The 19,768-nt window shown below is 41.8% G+C and overlaps 1 protein-coding gene across 5 annotated transcripts in view; it reads left to right on the forward strand.

The window, feature by feature from the left end:
* Window positions 1-19,768, forward strand: part of LOC149142200 (uncharacterized) — a 361,843-nt gene that overhangs the window by 162,216 nt on the left and 179,859 nt on the right. For all 5 annotated transcript variants that reach the window (XM_089446688.1, XM_089446684.1, XM_089446686.1 and 2 more), the window contains one exon: window positions 8,020-8,092. In XM_089446688.1, coding sequence (XP_089302814.1) covers window positions 8,020-8,092 — 73 coding nt within the window. The remainder of the gene's footprint in view (window positions 1-8,019; window positions 8,093-19,768) is intronic.

A 19,768-nucleotide genomic window follows, 5' to 3' on the forward strand; every position in this document is an offset into this window, starting at 1 on the left:
ATGACCGTCGATCTAGACTTAATCCGACGGTAGGACTTTCACCCGATCAACATAACAGAACGACGATCCTCTGCCGTCGATCTTCCTTCATATTTGACAGTTGACGTTAGTTTCGGATAGACAACGAACACGGGGATTAACCGCCCGGTAAAGCGGTTTCCCCTCACCACCTTTGTGCTACATGTTGAATGGTGAGTGGAATCGGCGCTCACCCTTCCATACCACTTACCATTTAAACCTCGCCTGAAATACTACTTCGGCTTATAAAAACCCGCCTTTTTGTTAGTTATCTCTCGCGCTCTTTTCTCATGCGATGACCGTTGATCTATGAGATCTAACGGTTCTTATGCATCACCTCTTCACTTCTTCGCTCGTTCCTTTCCTTTGACTTTACTTCGTCTTTCAATGTTTTTCCTTGTGGTTTTGGGTTTTTCTTCAGGGTTTCGGTTTTCCGCTCTTCCGCTTCCTCTGAACTTAACTCCACGAATTCTCCCTTCGCTACCTCTCCAGAGCTTACTCCGATCCTTCAACTGGATTCAAAGATCCCTTATGATTCCTCTGAATCATTATCTCCTTTGTGTATCTATAGAACTCTGCCTGCAACCTTCTATTACAGAACCTACGAATTCATAACTTACATGTAATTCATTCATTAAATACTCGTTTCACACACTTACACAGTTAGGAAATAAACCTTTGTATATATAAGTATAAACAAATGATATTATATCGAGACTTTCTGTCTCTCACAGGCTTGATCTTCAATATAAGTGGCCTCCTTTCCTTTACTCTGCCCGTAGGCTTACATTTATACTAGAAAGGTTCTGTTGAACTAATTCTGGTTCAAATCCTAGATCTACTGAACTGACTCCTAAATGTCCTCTATGTCCACTTCTAACTTCAATTAATTCCTAAGAACTCTCTCTAGTTCCTCGAATCATGAAACAACTTTAAGAGTTATAATTGACTTCTAACTCTCTTATCACTATTAACCACTCATGTTCTCCCTAATTCGAGAGCATTTACAACATCCTCACAACATCTAATTAATTCTTATCCTACTCACTCAGAAGCCTAGATATTACATTAATTCATCACTTAGGAATACAAATTTCTTAAAACACATGACCCCGTATGTCTACTAAAATACAATGATTTTCTCTTGGGTTGAATGCTCCGCATCAGACTCCTAAAGTAGAAAATATTCATGATCTCCTGATCATGTGGTTCTGATCTTTGTCTTCCTGGATCCCATACTTTGTTTTGTAACTGGCCAAATGCCTTGCACCTTTGTTGCTGTTGTATGTCTGCTGTATTTTGTTTCATCTTCCTCTCGTTGTCAATCAGGTTCAAGTTCTGATTGATCATCCTTCCTGCTGCTATCATTTTCCTCCATATGGATTGCTTCATCATTAACTGCCACATTTCTTCATTCTCTGTGTCAGCATATTCTTTGTCTGGTCCATACTTTGCCACTTACTGCTATTTGTTTCACTCTGCTTCAGGTTGTTGTTGCTGTCCATCAACTCTTCAATCTGTTGTTCTTCTCCTTGAAGTTGTTGAATGCTATCACTTACTCTTACTTGTTCTTCGCCTATTCTGATTGCCTCCCTTTCATCCTTATCCTCTTTCATGATTATTTCTGTTTGCACTGAATCATGACTTTCCAACATTCTCTCTAGCGATTGAGCATCTCTGTTCCATGGATTGAATTCTTCCACAAAATCTTCTTCTTTCATCTTTATTTGGCTGCTCATCTATGCCAAATTTCCTTTAGCATCTGCAACAAAACTCGCACTCACAAAACACTTGTTAAAATCGCTCGAATTTTTTTGTAAAATTAGCCATAAACTTCTCTCAGTAAACCCACAAAAACCCAAAAAGGGTTTTGGCTGAATCCACCAATCCTCGGTCACCCCCAATAAGTGCAAATTGCCCAATTTGGCTTGAAAACGCCCCACAAAACTAAAACTGCTGACTTAAGCCCAAATCCACCACTGGAGATCTCTCCCAACTTTGGCTAAATTCTCCCTTGAGGAATACCTTCAATCTCCGACCTTCATCTCTGCTCAACCTCTATTCCTCCAACCCCTATGCACTTCCAGAAATGTAGAATTTCGGCCCCAAGAATTCTCTCAACTCAGCCCTGCTAATCACCACAAAATCTCTGGCTAAATTAGGGGAAAACCCTTGCAAATCCTTCGGTGTTCTACTTCTTCGTAATTGATCTCCCCACAAGCAATTTGAATCACTTTTGCGCCTTGGAAGAAAAATGTATCAGCTGAAATAACGTGCAAATATGCCCAATGGAAACTTTGAATTATGCTCCCCAAATTGCCTCACTAGGGAGACACTCGAAGTTCTCCGAAATGAGGGTGGAATTCCCGCTCGGAAATTCCTTGTGCTGAACAACACGGTTGTCTTGGCTAAGCAACTCAAGAGAACTAATGTTGAATTGTCAAATGATCAAAGATACCAAATGGAGGCCTCCAAGCTCTATTTATAATTGCTAGTCCTCTCCTTTGGTGGTCCCCACCTTCCACTAATAAAATATTACTTTGCCGCAATTCTTCATTAAAATAATAATTTCCACTTTTCTCCACAAAATAATATTTTCTCCTTTTTATTTAATATCACAAAAAATGGGCAAAACTCCTTAGTGAATTTTGCACTCACAAAAATTTGGGAACATTACAGTTCTCCCTGCCAAAAATTGTTTGTCCTCAAGCAATATCCTGTTGCTCCAAACGCTGGCCTAGCCAATACCAGGGTCCCAAATGTGCCACTGAACCACTTCTCGTTGTTGAACATCCTGCTGTAGTAGTGACGATCCCCATGTCAACAGCGAATTTCCGGATTCCAATGGAATATCTAAATGTTCTCCCCCTGTAGAAAGCAGCTCACCCCTGAGGGTAGATGAACCGCCAAATCCAGTTGTACTTGGATCCCATGCTAGTCTCAGAAGGGTGCCACCATGCTGATGCTGCGCCACTCTGACAAACTTCCCATCATGCTCAGACTGTATCTTCCCCTCCCGAAACCTGATGGTGGGATATCTGTGAAGGCCAAGCTTATCTTGCCTAGGCATCTCCATGATGTCAATGTCAACCTATCCACTGTCAATCTCAATCCTGAGCAACAATAGGATAAATCTACCTCTCCATACAATGGAGGTTTCATCTATCTCCCATGCGTCACATGCAAGGTGAACTAGATCACTCTCTCCCATGAACCTATTCATCATATAATGGAGTGTCCTATCAATCAACTCAATCCCTGGATCCCATAGCCAGACTTGCTGCGACATAGCTCTAACAACCGCTGGAATTTGTCTATTCCTTGTCCCTAATCCCTGCATGAAACCGACATATAGGCCCCATATATCATGAACTAATCTGGTACATGCTAAACTGCCTTGTGCCTGCCACTGCGTAGTACTGATGACTGTTGGAAGCCACATGTGCCAAATAACTACCCCCTGAAGGTAGCCAATAGATGGGTATTTGATACTCACAATCGACTCAGTGTATGCGGAACCACCTCGCTTCTGCCAACCATCACCACTGAGTCTGCCATCCGCCCTCTCAATAATGTGCCAATACAATGTCTGGAGGTCAGATACATACTGGAAAGCTGCCTCAATCGTACACGGTATCCTCTACTCATGCATGGTCCTGACATGCCCTGTGGAAAGAGTGACACATGTCTCCCTCATGACCTGCTCCCCAGGCGTAGGCTCACTGATGAACGATATGCCACCTCTGCAGATGATCAACTCATCCCCCAATCTGTGGTTGTCAACTCTTACATCGACCTAATGCCACCACTACGAAGTCTCTCCCCTAGTGCGTTGAGTGTCATCCCAATATCTCAGGTGAGCTCCCTGTCCCCAGCTGCTCGTGCCCAAAGTGTCAAAGGACAACAACCAAATCGTCTGTGCTTGTAACTGATGTATAAAAGGGACATGCATGTGAGTCCCCATGGATACCATCGAGTATCGCTCATCTGCGCCCCCATCGATCTTGGGTGAACTACACCCAAAGATATGCCCGATGTCTCCGTCCACAAGTCTCCTTGGAGGCAACACTTCAAGACCTCGCTGTGCAATACCATATGCCCCTGCATCCCACCGAGTATCCTTGTAGCTCTCGACCTGGCACTGTACCCCGCAACCTATCCTTGTACACCATTGGATACCCCGTGCTACTGCTGTACCATCCTGTACCGTCTCGTATCCAATCTGTGTTATTGTACCTGGCTCTCCCCATGTGTACTCGATGCGATGTGAGTCGCTCAATGCAAACCAACATGCTACATCAAACAACCACGCATCTCCATGCTCCTCTGCAGGCCACTGCTCATCACTACATACCTCTATACAACATTGGATGCTAGGTTCTAAAATTGGGTTTGTATGCATCAGGTCGCATCCCTCTGCATAAGATTGGACTCTGCGGCATATCCTTGTGCACCCCTGGGTACCACTGCCTATTGTCATACCACCTTGTATCATATGTCGTCCTGCACGTGCCAACGCATCCACCACTCTGCTAGTATTCCCTCCATGATGTGGGCTACATCTCCCCATCTGCCCTTAAAGACCTGAGCGGTCTGACTCCTCACATGCTAATGGGAATGACTATTATGCCTATCCTCAGTAGTTCTAGTGTCCAATATACCAATGAGAGAGCATCGTATCCATGTAATGCCCTGTTTGGTGCTCTGCCAATGCCACCTCCTCCTACTCCTGCCAGAGTAGGTTAATCACCTTGTGACTCCATGCACAATCAATATGCCAAGACAACTCATGAAATTGGTCTGCTCCCCTGTCAAACCATCTTGTCACTAGTGTTGTCCCAGGCTCTGATGGAGATCTGAAAATGTGTGTGCAACCAAACGTCGGATCCATCATGCAACTACTACCGTCACCTAACGACTCTATGATGTGATGGGAAATCCCACCTAGATCCCAACAATAGTCTGGTCCTCGAGTCCCTATGGTAATTCATGGTCTTTGCTGAAATGTGGCAATGGATGTATCCAACCGCCTAGCCTGCTCCATCAGGTACTAGCGCAGTACCTCTTGCCACCTAATCTCAAAGGAGGGATCGAATGTACAATCCCCTGTGGAAAAAACAAGCCCTCCAAGCTGATGCAATGTCATACTCAGTGCATGTCGCCCAGTCCTGCTAACCTGACCATCCCTTAGGGTATGTCTAGACAATGCTGCCTCCCTCAATCCAATGCATAAGGGTGGGCTAATAATGTTGTAGATCCCGTCAATGTGCCTTTGAAACGAACTGTGCTGAAATCCCAATGTGCGGTCTCTATGTTGTCCCTCATCAATGGCTAGCCCAAAGGATGGTCGCACATCCTCCTCCATCATGGACTCAACATGAGCCTCCAAGTGCTCGTCCATAGACAATCCAACACGCAAGACATGCTCGCCAATCAGCTGCAAGTGACTGTCGTCTGGTAACTCTGGCATAGATCTAGATGCCTCTGTACCTATTAGCTCCTCATCAATGGTGGAGATGTCTCCCGACACCTCATCAACATGTGGTGTGCTACTATCACCTAAGTACTCAGTCACAACCCTGGATACCTCAACAACGGATGGCGCCTCCTCAATGGTGGACGCCTCCATGTCTCTTGGCACCTCGTCAATGGAAGGCCCTGTGGGTGTGTGCTCTACTCTCTCCCCCACGGTGTCAGCTAGAGCTATCAAAGGAATCTCCAACAAGGGTGACTCCTGCTTCACACTAGACACATCGACATGCTCCTCACACTTACCCAAAACAACCTCCTCCTTAGGCTCCTGATATCTAAAGCCAGGTATCCACCAACAAAAGCACCCCTTAGTCTCACCCTCTAATTGTCCCTGTCCTGTCTGCTCCTTTTGAGGAGATCTGATGCCCTGATTCTGTCGACTTTCCCCACACAATGTAGATGGTTGCACCCCCACGACCTGCACACCACTAGTGTCTTTGCTGTAAGGATGAGAATGGATTTGGTCCGACACCTTCCTCAACTGGGCCAATCTCTCATCTTCCAATAGATTCCACCCCAGAATTCCTGCATACTAAATCTTCTTTGAGCCATAAGTTATCTATGGTTTAACTCGTCATTGTGCATACATGCCCAAATCTTCCATGATCTAGATGGCTATCCCACAGCTGGCCAATATCATGGCTTTGACACCACTGTAATGTTCCAAAAAGGAAATAATAGTGATAAATAAAGTAAAATACCATACAACATCGAAATATTTAAACAACAATCAAATACCCACAATTTACACCAAAACTGCACCAAAATTCAGCGATTTTATTATATATGGAGAAGAGTACAATGCATGAAATGTGTGCACATGTGCTTGCCAAAGCAAGCTAAACAATCCCAGGTGAGAAAGATGCTACTTGGATGTAGAGGAAAGGCTTCTCCTCAATGTTCTGCACTGGCCCTGGAAATTCTGCAACTGTTGGCTGAAAGAAACCCCTGTTTGAGCCTCCAAAGTGCTCAGAAAATTTCGCCAAATTAATCTTGAGCTCTCCACCAAAAACCCAGGAAAACCCAGAAAGGGTTTGGCCTATCTCCAAGCCAAAGTCGAACCCACAAAATGGTGCAAATTCCTCAGCTAACTAGCAATTCGCCCTGCTATAAGAATTAGGATTTCAGGTTTGAATATCACTCGAAAAATTCTATAAAATTAGCCATAGACTCCTCTCAATAAACCCACAAAAACCCAGAAAGGGTTTTGGTTGAATCCACCAATCCTCGGTGACCCCCAATAAGTGCAAATTGCCCAATTTGGCCAGAAAACACCCCACAAAACTAATACTGCTGAATTAAGCCCAAATCCACCACTAGAAATCTCTCCCAACTTTGGCTAAATTCTCCCCTGAGGAATACCTCCAATCTCCGACCTTTATCTCTCCTCAACCTCTATTCTTCCAACCCCTATGCACTTCCAAAAATGTAGAATTTCGGCCCCAAGAATTCTCTCAACTCAACCTTGCTAATCACCACAAAATCTCCTACTAAATTAGGGGAAAACCCCTGCAAATCCTTCGGTGTTCTACTTCTTCGTAATTGATCTCCCCACAAGAAATTTGAACCACTTTTGCACCCTAGAAGAAAAACATACCAGCTGAAATAACTTGCAAATATGCCCAATGGAAACTCTGAATTGAGCTCCCCAAATTGCCTCACTAGGGAGACACTCGAAGTTCTCCGAAATGAGGGTGGAATTCCCGCTCGGAAATTCCTTGTGCTGAACAACATGTTGTCTTGGCTAAGCAGCTCAAGGGAACTAATGTTGAATTGTCAAATGATCAAGGATACCGAATGGAGGCCTCCAAGCTCTATTTACAATTGCTAGGCTTCTCCCTTGGTGATCCCCACCTTCCACTAATAAAATATTACTTTGCCGCAATTCTTCATTAAAATAATAATTTCCACTTTTCTCCCACAAAATAGTATTTTCTCCTTTTTATTTAATATCACCAAAAATTGGCAAAACTCTTTAGTGAACTTTGCACTCAGAAAAATTGGAAACATTACAAAATTACTGTATATGTTGTGTAATGTCCTCAATCCTATGCATGAATAAGTGATTAGGGCTTTGATACAATGCACGTTTTCCCACCACTTGTCTTAAATCCATGGAATTTTATTTTTCCTTGGTATTATTAACCATGTGGAATGCTTATCTACTTTTTGTGTGTGACCTATATGTTTCATCATTTTTTATGTTATATCTACACTATATTTCTCCCCTTGTTTATTGTTTGATGACAATTTTAGATATAGACTATCTTTCTGCTTTTATTTACTGTATGATGCATCTTGTTTGTGGATCTCTTTTTTTCTGTGCATCTATAGAACAGTGACAGATACATGGCTTTGGTTGAATCGTTTCTGGTAGTTTGAACATCTATGAGACAGGTTCTGACTCCTGAGATTCCTTTTATTATTGTTGAGTTGGGGTACTGAATAATACACTAATGCACATTGTAGGCCATATAACAAGTTGACACTTTTCTCAAGGTTCACAAGTGATGACTACTCAGGAAAGCGACTGATATTGCAGGTAACTTTAAGTTCAGGATTCTTTCTACATAGCTAATTCTTTATGCCCTAATAATTTTGTAGATGCTTATTGATGTTTAGCAAAATATTTATAATACTTTGTAATACTCTTTGTACTTACCTTGTGATAACTAGTGTCTTGTTTCAGTCATTATCAATAAGCTCTGTTTTTGTAGTTTAGGTTGAAGCCTCTAAAATGTAAATTAATTGATAGCCTTCTTAATTGGATTTTTTCATCTGGGGAAAAAGATGGAATATTTCCTTTAACACAGTCGCAGTTCATAACCTTTTGGCTTTTAGGATTGCCAAACACAACCATAAAACTTAAGATTCATTATGCATAATTCATTTCTCCTGCTATATATGGTATATACTTTTTCCCCTTTATAAAGTTTGAACATTTTCCTGGCACACAAGACAAGAGATGGTTCTTTCTTTTCAAAACAGACTTTGTAAGCCAATATGAGTCTTCCTTGAAATGCTCAAATTCTTTGAAATCATCCTCAGGGGTATCTCTTCCACCTTCACTTCCATGGGGGCTGTACATGTTGAAGCATAGATGCTTTCCAACTTTGGCTGCAAATTAGAGGAACTCAGGACAGCTAGAGTGCAGGTAGAAGCAGCCAAGAAGGAGAATAAATAGACTGTTATCCATGGGCTATTTGTTGAATTTTGTAGCTATGCTCAGTCTTCATAATGTATCACTTGTACATTGTAATAGTTACAAAAGAAAATTATATGAAGCATGTTCTTCATGCTTGCAAAGAAAAGATTTATTATTGTATTCAAAAGATTTTTTTTATAAGGCTCATTAAGAGCGGGATTTGGCTCCAAGGATCAAGTTTTCATATTCAAGAGGGGGTCAACTTCACTTGGGGCAGTCATGAGGGGTTAAAGGAGCAACATGGCACCTAATTTGAGCAAAGGAATGGTCAAAACATGTGAAAGGTACTCACATGGACCAAAACCAATTCACAAACAAGTAAGATCAATTCTTAAAGCACATTTTAGGCAATGAATTGGACTAGGATAAGGATGCTGCCCACCTTCTACTAGTTGTTGGAGGTCTCCAATGTCAAAGATGAGGAACATTGAGCAAGATGGAGAAATATTTTGCCATCCCAAGCATTCCTAAATTGTTTTCAACACATTTCAAGCCAAAATCTAAGGGAACATTACACTATTGAGTCGAATCGGCCGCTCCTTCAAGCAATTCAAACCTCTTTTAGTGGGACATCACCTCTAATCGAGGATTTTAAACAATGTAAAAGTTAATTTCTTGTATTGACTTAGTCTCCAAACATTTGTGGATGCAAGTCACCTTTTTCTAAGGAGAAAAAAGGGGAGAGATGTTGAGAGCCTCATCTATAAATACAAGTCTCACTCTCCTCCCATATTGTTGTGAATTATTGAGATCATCTATGCTATAATGTGATTATTTTCATGAAAAACTTTGGTGTTGACAATGGAGTCTCTTTTTCTTGGTTGTGTTACCCACCAAAAGTGGGTGGCCCCTAGGAGAAACTTTTCTCCTATTCATCTCTTCCAACTTGCAGCCAACAACCCTTGATAGCCATTAGTGTTGAATTTTTGTAGCTACGGTTTGTGTTCATAATATTCCTTTGTACTTGTAATATTAAAATATGAATTATATTTGCAAAAAGAAATTTATATGAAGCATGTTCTTCATGTTCGCAAGAAAAAGAATTATTATGTATTCAAAAGAAAAATATTATAAGGCTCATCAAAGAGAAGGAAAATGTTTTTTTTTTGAATTTGAATTTGAATTTTACCTCCAAAAAGACCAAGTCGACTCTCCAAGGATCAAGTCGTCCTGCCCAAGAGGCGTGTCTCTTCGCATGGGAGAATAACTGTAAATAGGGCCTATTTGTTCTCCTCCAAAAGGCAAATTCAGAACACCCATATCTCTGTGGTTTAGGTGAAGAGTCTGAGGCAGAAAGTTTGGGTCTGAGGCGGAGTATATGTCTGAGGCACAACGCAAGTCTAAGGCACATCTATCTTTGTGGAACTCTGTAGTTCTGAGGTATATTTATCTACGACGAAGTGCGAGATGTTCGAAAATGTAAAGCAGTTGATATTATATCTTATTTTCCTTAACCTTGATAGTGCTTGTGAAACTTTAGTTATCTTCTTTAGTTAGATCTTTCATCAAACAATATCAAGAACAATAACAGTAACGAAAAGAGGACGCAGAGATAGGCTCTTAGCCAGGGAAAAACCCCTCCAAGGGGAAAACCCAGAAACTCTTCTCTTCATAGAATCTACTTTAGATGAGATACAAAGACCCAATCCCTAGACCAAGTCCTTCTCCCAGTACTAAGTCAAGCCTTTCTCAAGTCCTTCCTTTATTCTGCACCAAACTGCTACACCCTGCAACTTTGACCCGCCAACTACAACATTATTACTTGACCTGCAACTTCGACTTGCCATCTACAACACTGTTACTCGACCTGCAACTTCGACCCAACAACTTTGTCCTTGCAGCTTCTTGGAAACCCTAATACAACCTCCTCTTGAGACCTACTTAGAGCAAGACACCTCTCCCAAGGTCAATGAGGTCAAGATAAGGGTTTTCCCTCTTCCAGCTACCAGATTTTGCACTTCGTCCTATTGCAACTCTGACGTACAACTTCGGCCTATTTCTGTAACCCAGAAACCCTATAATTTGCACGTGTGAGAGAGATAGAGCCCAAAAACGAGAATGTTTTCCCTCCTGGCTTCTTATAGACCTTCACTCTCCTTTTTTTGCCTTTCTCAACTACAATTCAAACTTTTTCTTGTAGATCGAACTTGTTTGTAGGTGTATCCCAAATGAAGTCGAATTGCTCCTTTATATAGCCTTCTCAAAGGGTCAAATTCCCTCCTTTAGACTGATTTGATGATCTCAGGCCCAACTTGTACTCTTGGAGATTCCAGGACTTTCTAGACTAAATAATAATTCTTTTTACAATTAAAAATTGCCCGGAAGAGTCTACTGTCTTATAAACATGATGTCGACTCCATTGACTCATCACAATAAATCCTGACCTAACAAACCCTAGAAGCACGAAGAACATGCTTTTACCTAGAAGACCATCAATAATGAGCATTAAACCCATGCTTTAATAATAATAGCTTTTCTTATGTAGGATACATATTGAAATGAGTACAACAATCATGAAGACTGAAACTAGTTACATTTCTCAACACTCCCTCTTAACTAGGGAGGTATTCATAATTGTACAACTAGTACAACATCATATCTCAAACTAAAGAGTTCTCACAAGAAGATTTGGATTGATAAGCCATACTATAAGCATCATCATCATGACCAACACTGCCCCTGAGGCCTAACTAGACAAGCTCTACTTTAATCAAGAGCATTATGCTGGGAGGATTTACGTGATACCGCACTACCTCCATAAGATACAGACTGTTAATTTTAGGTAGGTTCTATGCTAGAGAAATTTATTTAATTTTTCACAGTTAGCAATCACATCAACATTAAAGTAAACTGCAGATAGAACATGAAAATAAATCGCAAAAGACAAGCCAAGACAAGAGGACACAAGATGTGGCGCTAGCCAGGGACAAACCCCAATGTGGGGAAACCCTTGATCAATTCTTCTTTTATGTTCTTCAAAGTTCAGCAAAGAAAGTGAGAGAGATAGTGCATTTACAATAGAAGTCAACACTTTGACTTATCTAGATCAGAGCATAGGTCATCTCCTATAATGATGATACATGAGATCAGTTGAAGACAATCTGCTTCAATTGATTCTCCAAGGTGACGGCTTCACCTATCGTAGTGTTGCATTTCGTCCATTTGCTGCACCTTACCGTGTGACACCTTGCTGTACTATCACATGTGTTGAACCTTGATGACTGTTCTGTTCTCATTTTCATGCTGCTCATCATGCTGCATCTTCCATGGTGTTATCCATCATCAAGCTGCCCATGCTCATGATCTCATTCATCATCATGCTGCCCATGCTCATATCATCATGCATCATTATGCTGCTCATTCTCATGATCTCATTCATCATGATGTTGCCCATGATCTCATTTATCATTATGCTGCCCATGCTTATATCATCATGCATCATTATGCTGCACTGAGTTCCTCCGAGACTATGAGATCACATCTATGTATGATCAATTATAGTCATGATCAAGACTATGATCATTATCACTCTTCCTTGAAGTATGATGAGACTGCCTCATGTTGTGATGATATAGTCTCCTTCTTTATGTATGTCGAGAATCTCTGTTATGAAGGAAACTTCTTCCATGGATGTGCAATACATCTTGTTGAGGTTGCTACAGGTATGTCATAGTGAAGGCAGTAGTAGATCACACGCTGACTTAACTTCTCTATCCATCCGAGGGCATCATCTTTTATTACAGGTATGCTGAGAGGAGGTTGATCTAGATTTTGCTGCTCCTTATATTTGAGGACGCAACTGAACCCTAGATTTATCCCATATAGAAATGCGGTTATGACTGCGGCTTCATCGTTACCCTTACTGCGACTTCATTTCTATGACTGCAGCTTCATCATTACCCTTACATCGACTTCATTACTATGATTGCGGCTTTGACAACCTTGACTGCGGCTCCCCTGCAACTTCATTCCCTTGACGATGTGATCATTATAGTGGATAGAGTTCCGACATTCATCCTGTAACTGCTCTTCAAAAACATCAAAATTATCCAAGTTCTTTATACAATACTAACTGTAATTTTATTTCAGAGGCATCCGAGATCCTAAAACTCATTGCAAATATGTCTGAATTGTATACGTATGAATGTCTCCATGACTGCGCATTGGGTGTCTTCACTGACTCTGTATAAATGTTTCGATGACTGCGTATAGAGTCTCCATTAATTGCGTATAAAGGTTTCCATTAACAACGTATAAAGTCTAGTGTATAAGGTCTTTGTTTGCATCCTCATAAGCCTGCGACTTACTGCGGCTAGGGCATCACAGCGGTTAGGGCATCATCTTTAATTCAACGTATCTTCATTGTGTCTCTCCTTCACCAAAAACCCAAGACGTGGAGAGGAGATCACGTGAAGAGTGTATATAAATGACTTCAAGTCCTCTTCTATTTATACTAAAACGCAGATGATGAATAGGCATGTCTATTGGGCTTCTGAGCCTACTCAAGTTGCTGGTCGGCTTGATAATAATTCCATAATCAAAATAAATTCATATCTCCATAAATAATTATCGGAATCGGATGATCTTTACATCAATCCTACACCTTTCGATGAGAGGGATCCAATAAAATAATCAGTGGCCATAAATAAGCTGACCACATGGAGTTTGGCCCTAGTTGCCAATTTTAACACTCCCTCTCAACTAGGGAGAACTCCATTCGCTGATCCATATGTCCAACTGTACTATCTCTGCCATCAGTGCCCTGCACTGCTCTGCTCGGCTCAACTCTGCTCAGCTTAGCTCTGCGCAACTCAGGTCTGCTCTGCTCTACTCAGCTCTGCTCTACTGAACCATGAAGAAGAAGAATTGATCGAGAATGTCTCATACCATTCTCCACTGACCCGAAGTGAGTCTCAGAGTGCGTACCACTGGTCCCAGACCAGTCTCAACTGACCCAAAGTTAGCGTCATAGTGGGTACCACTCCTACTACTGGTCCCAGACCAGTATCATCAGTCTCAGAGTGTGTACCACTAGTCACAGACCAGTCTCAACCAACCCGAAGTCAACTTCATAGTGGGTACCACTCCTACTACTGGTCCCAGACCAGTATCATCAGTCTCAAATTGTGTACCACTGGTCCCAGATTAGTTTCAACCGTCCCGAAGTCAACGTCATAGTATGTACCACTCTCACTGGTCCTAGACCAGTCCTCCACTGACCCGAAGTCAGTCTCAGAGTATGTACCACTGGTCCCAGACTAGTCTCAATCGACCTGAAGTCAGCGTCATAGTGGGTACAACTCCTACAACTGGTCCCAGACCAGTATCATTGATCCCAGATCAATGGAGGTCATCCTAGCATAGGAGTACAGTAGATACAGCGATGCATCCATCGATACTACTATGGTCCCTATCCTCATTTCCTTGCTTATTGATCAGATGAGAGGTACTTCCCATGAGTCCCAGACTGCATGGGTAGGATGCCTTGATAGGAGAACTAATCAATCCTGTCCTCATAGGAGAACTAATCATCTTGCTACACAATTGCCATGGAGAATGCATCATCCAGGCCTCACAGGAGAACTAATCATCCTGCTACATAATCGTCATGGAGAACACATCATCCAGACCTCATAGGAGAACTAATCATCTTGCTACATAGTCGCCACGGGGTGTCCCAGGGAAAGTTTTGATTCTTTTACCCTGTACACATACACCACCAGGGGATGGTGAGTCACCTTGTGGTCATATATCGCTCCAAGAAGTACCCCGCGCCCCCTTGGAGCTCCCAGAGCTCAGTACATCATACTTGACCCTCAGTAGAGGGTCTCTGAACGACACCAAGTCGTTCTCAGAAAGTTAGGAATTTGACCTTTCCTAGGGACTTTGTCAAAATGTTGGCGACCTCTTCATCTGTACCGATATGTTGGAGCCTTATAGCTCCCCGCTGCACCATATCTCGAATATAGTGGTACTTGATATCGATATGCTTGGAGCGATCATGAAATATGGGTTTCTCTGACAAACGAATCCCATTCTGGTTGTCACAGAGAATCGCAATGGTATTCATCATGTGTACAAACAACTCACTGAAGAGCTTCCGCAACCAGACTGCCTCATAGGAGGCCATGCTAGCAGCGATGTATTCTGCCTTAGCGGTGCTCAGAGCCACTGAATTCTGCTTCCTTCTCATCCAGGATATCAAGGCAGATTCCAAAGAGAACAACACTGAGAAGTGCTCTCCACATTGCCTGCTCATTCAACATTCAAATAATCACGCAGATTCATATTTCGGCAGTGTATCTCAATCCATGAGAGATTGTGCCCTGAAGATATCTTAGAAGATTCTTGGCACCAATCCAGTGAGGCTCAACTGAATATCAGCTCACCATGCTAATTGTAAAACATATGTTCGGACGAAAGTTCACCAAGAACATCAACGCGAATGAGTTTATGAAACTCAAAGGCATTTCCCAAATCTAGTCCAACATCACTACCATAAAACTTTTGAAAGTTAAGATCCTCAAGGTAGTCACAGGTTTGTAGTTGATCATTCCACATTTGGAATCCAACTCCCTCTCTCTTTTGCAAATGAGAGGGTCTGCACCTGTCAGACATAGGTCGTCCTCATAAGGTGTCGGTATGAGAGGTCTATCATCCACAACCTTCGGGTAATGGTTTGGATCAGTTTCACTCCTAGTGAATCTCAGCTTCATCTGACAACTATCAATCCTTTCATACTACGCCCGAGGTGTTTTTGCTTCAAGCCATAGAGGGCTTTCTTCCACTTGTATACATGAGATTCCCAATCATGAATCTGAAACTCCTCGGGTTGTTCCAAACCTGTGGACCTGCTGCATGAGGGGAATGGTCCACTTATAAGATTTTTCTTCGGTACATTTCAAACATGTAACTTCATGCTCTTTTTGAATTCAGGCATCCCTGTCACCATCTGACTCACAGACCTCTGGTGCTGTGTCAATGGACATGGTCCCCAGTGGACTTCCTGCAACTTCATACAACCCTGAACTCAAAAACATCTTTGAAAAATCTATTTTCAAACACGTACCTTTCCATCGATGAGTGCCAGCTTGTAACCTTTGATTTCCATTGCTGAAATGGACACCAGGTTCTTCTTGCGATCAGGTACATAAAAGAGATTCTGTAAATGAATCGAGTTACCCTCATTCAATTTAGGGGTAACATTCCCTACACCCTTTCCAGGATAGGTGGTATCGGCTCCAAGTATAATCCCACGATTATCTATCCGATGAAGTGCCTGGGGTTCCTTGCTTTCTTTGAAGAGTCGATCATTTCTCCTTGATGAGCTGTATTACCTGTCATTCCCTTGACCCTTGAATGATTTGTTTATCTTCATCAAGAGAAGTGTCTCTGCCATTCAGACACTCCTTCACATAATGGCCGAACTTATTGTAACCAAGGCATCTGTCTTTCCTTCCACCCTTAGATCCGAACTTTCTGTTGTCTTGTCCCAACTGTCTTTGGTGATTGCTCTTTCACTCTTGCTTGGGATTGTCTTCACCTTAGCTCTGATACCATGTTAATTTTAGGTAGGTTCTATGCTAGAGCAATTTATTTAATTTTTCACAGTTAGCAATCACATCAACATTAAAGTAAATTGCAGATAGAACATGAAAATAAATTGCAAAAGACAAGCCAAGACAAGAGGACACAAGATGTGGCACTAGCCAGGGACAAACCCCGATGTGGGGAAACCCTTGACCAATTCTTCTTTTATGTTCTTCAAAGTTCAGCAGAGAAAGTGAGAGAGATAGTACATTTAAAACAGAAGTCAACACTTTGACTTATCTAAATCAAAGCATAGATCATCTCCTATAACGATGATACTTGAGATCAGTTGAAGACGTTCTGCTTCAACTGATTCTCCAAGGTGACAACTTCACCTATCGTAGTGTTGCATTTCGTCCATTTGCTGCACCTTACCGTGTGACACCTTGCTGTACTGTCACATGTGTTGAACCTTGATGACTGAGCTGCTCTCATCTTCATGCTGCTCATCATGCTGCATCTTCCATGGTGTTATCCATCATCAAGCTGCCCATGCTCATGATCTCATTCATCATCATGCTGCCCATGCTCATATCATCATGCATCATTATGCTGCTCATGCTCATGATCTCATTCATCATCATGATGCCCATGATCTCATTTATCATTATGCTGCCCATGATTATATCATCATGCATCATTACGCTGCACTGAGTTCCTTCGAGACTGTGAGATCACATCTATGTATGATCAATTATAGTGATGATCAAGACTATGATCATTATCACTCTTCCTTGAAGTATGATGAGACTGCCTCATGTTGTGATGATATAGTCTCCTTCTTTATGTATGTCGAGAATCTCTGTTATGAAGGAAACTTCTTCCATGGCTCTGCAATACATCTTGTTAAGGCTGCTATAGGTATGTCATAGTGAAGGGAGTAGTAGATCACACGCTGACTTATCTTCTCTATCCATCTGAGGGCATCATCTTTTATTACAGGTATGACGAGAGGACGCTGATCTAGATTTTGCTGCTCCTTATATTCAAGGACGCAACTGAACCCTAGATCTATCCCATATAGAAATGCGGTTATGACTGCGGCTTCATCGTTACCCTTACTGCGGCTTCATCGTTACCCTTACTGCGACTTCATTACTATGACTGCGACTTTGACAACCTTGACTGCGGCTCCACTGCAGCTTCATTACCTTGACAGTGTGATCATTATAGTGGACAAATTTCCGACATTCATCTTGTAACTGCTCTTCAAAAACATCAGAAGTATCCGAGTTCTTTATACAGTACTCACTGTAATTTTATTTCAGAGGCATCCGAGATCCTAAACCTCATTGCAAAGATGTTTGAATTGTATACGTATGAATGTCTCCATGACTGCGCATAGGGTGTCTTCATTGACTGTGTATAAATGTTTCCATGACTGCGTATAGAGTCTCCATTGACTGCGTATAAAGGTTTCCATGAACAGCGTATAAGGTCCAGCGTATAAGGTCTTTGTTTGCATCCTCATAAGCCTGCGACTTACTGCGGCTAGGGCATCACAGCGGTTAGGGCATCATAGCAGTTAGGGCATCATCTTTAGTTCAACGTATCTTCATTGTGTCTCTCCTTCACCAAAAACCCAAGACGTGGAGAGGAGATCACATGAAGAGTATATATAAATGACTTCAAGTCCTCTTCTATTTATACTAAAAAGTAGATGATGAATAGGCATGTCTATTGGGCTTCTGAGCTTACTCAAGTTGCTGGCCGCTTGATAATAATTCCATAATCAAAATAAATTCATATCTCCATAAATACTTATCGGAATCGGATGATCTTTAGATCAATCCTACACCTCTCAATGAGAGGGATCCAATAAAAATATCAGCTGCCATAAATACGCTGACCCACATGGAGTTTGGCCCTAGTTGCCAATTTTAAATCATACGCCATCTGGATGTCTACAAGGTATGTCCTTTTAGGACTATTCTTATCTTGGATCTCCAATCCTGAGTCCTCAAAGAATATCAGTCCTCTTCGACCACTCTTCTCTTGGATACCTGTCACATCCTCAAAGAGTGTTTGTCCCTTTCCTTTCTTGGATGCTATATCCTCAAGGAAACCACAAATGCTTATCCAATCCTTTGTCATTCTCTCTTCATCACCTGAAGAGGAGAATGCACATGTGATGTTCAACATCACTCCCTCTCAACTCGAGAGGACATCCCTATTCTTCTCTAATATTGAGAATAGAACCTTTGTTAAAATTGGCAACTAGGGCCAAACTCCATGTGGGTCACCTTATTCATTGCTGATAATATTTTTCCTAGATTCTTCTCATCGAGAGGTGTAGGATTGATCTAAAGATCATCCGATTCCGATAAGTATTTATGGAGATATGAATTTATTTTGATTATTGACAAATTGTTAAAATCAGCCAGCAACTTATGCAGGCTCAGATGCCCAACAGACACATCTATTCATCTTCAACGTTTGGATATAAATACAGGATGCCTCCTCCTCATTTGGACACTCACTTCTCATCATATATATCTCTCTCTCCTCCGCAGAAAAGAGTCTCTTCTCTCTCTTGCGCAGAAAGGCTCTCTCTCTCACACGTGTGGAAAAAGGATGCAGATTTCTAGGGCTGAAGCTACAGAAAGGAACTTTGACCAGCGTTGACCAGCGTGGACTCTTTGACTCTGAGTTTGGTGTGGCTGATCCTCCTTGGAAGGCCGCATTTTTTGGCACAGGAATCAAGGTGATATGACCTCTGGTTTGACAGATATTGACTGCCCTAGTTTAGGGCTGATCTAGGGTTTGTTGCTGCTGATGTAAATCAGATTTTTGTACTATTTCTCTCTGCTGAATTATTGAAGATAAAAGAAGATTTGATCAAAGGGTTTCCCCATATTGGGGTTTGTCCCTAGCTAGCCGCCACATCTTGTGTCTCTTGTCTTGGCTTGTTTTCTGTTGATCGTTTAAATGTTCTATCTGCACTTTACTTAATGTACATGTGATTGCTAATCTGTGGATAATAATAAGAAAAACAAGTAAACTGCTATAAGCGTAGAACATACCATAATTTAACATGGTATCAGAGCTGAGGTGAAGACAAAGCCCAAGAGCAAGAGCAATCGCCGAAGAGAAGGTTGGCAAGGCTATCTTAAAGAAATCATGGGGTCCTCAACACACTTCCCTGCTGAAGACAAACTTCGGGAGAAATCTGACTATCACCGATGGAAGATGTCTCTCAATCTAACACTAGAAGAGCAGGAAGTGTTGGACCATGTGAGAGGCGGGATTGTTGAGCTTCCATCAAATGCATCCGCTGCTGCTAGGAACAAATGGACCAAGGGAGAAGTCAAAGCAAAGAAGATCATCCGAGACTATTGAAAAGCGCTTGGTGGCCTATGTTTCCGAGCTAAACACCTCCAAGGAAATCTACGATAGACTGGTGAGTTTATTTAAAGTTAATGA

Source organism: Pinus tabuliformis, chromosome X (assembly GCF_031772625.1).
Source record: "Pinus tabuliformis cultivar Carrire ecotype Pingquan chromosome X, CPIR1, whole genome shotgun sequence".
Taxonomy (NCBI): Eukaryota; Viridiplantae; Streptophyta; class Pinopsida; order Pinales; family Pinaceae; genus Pinus; species Pinus tabuliformis.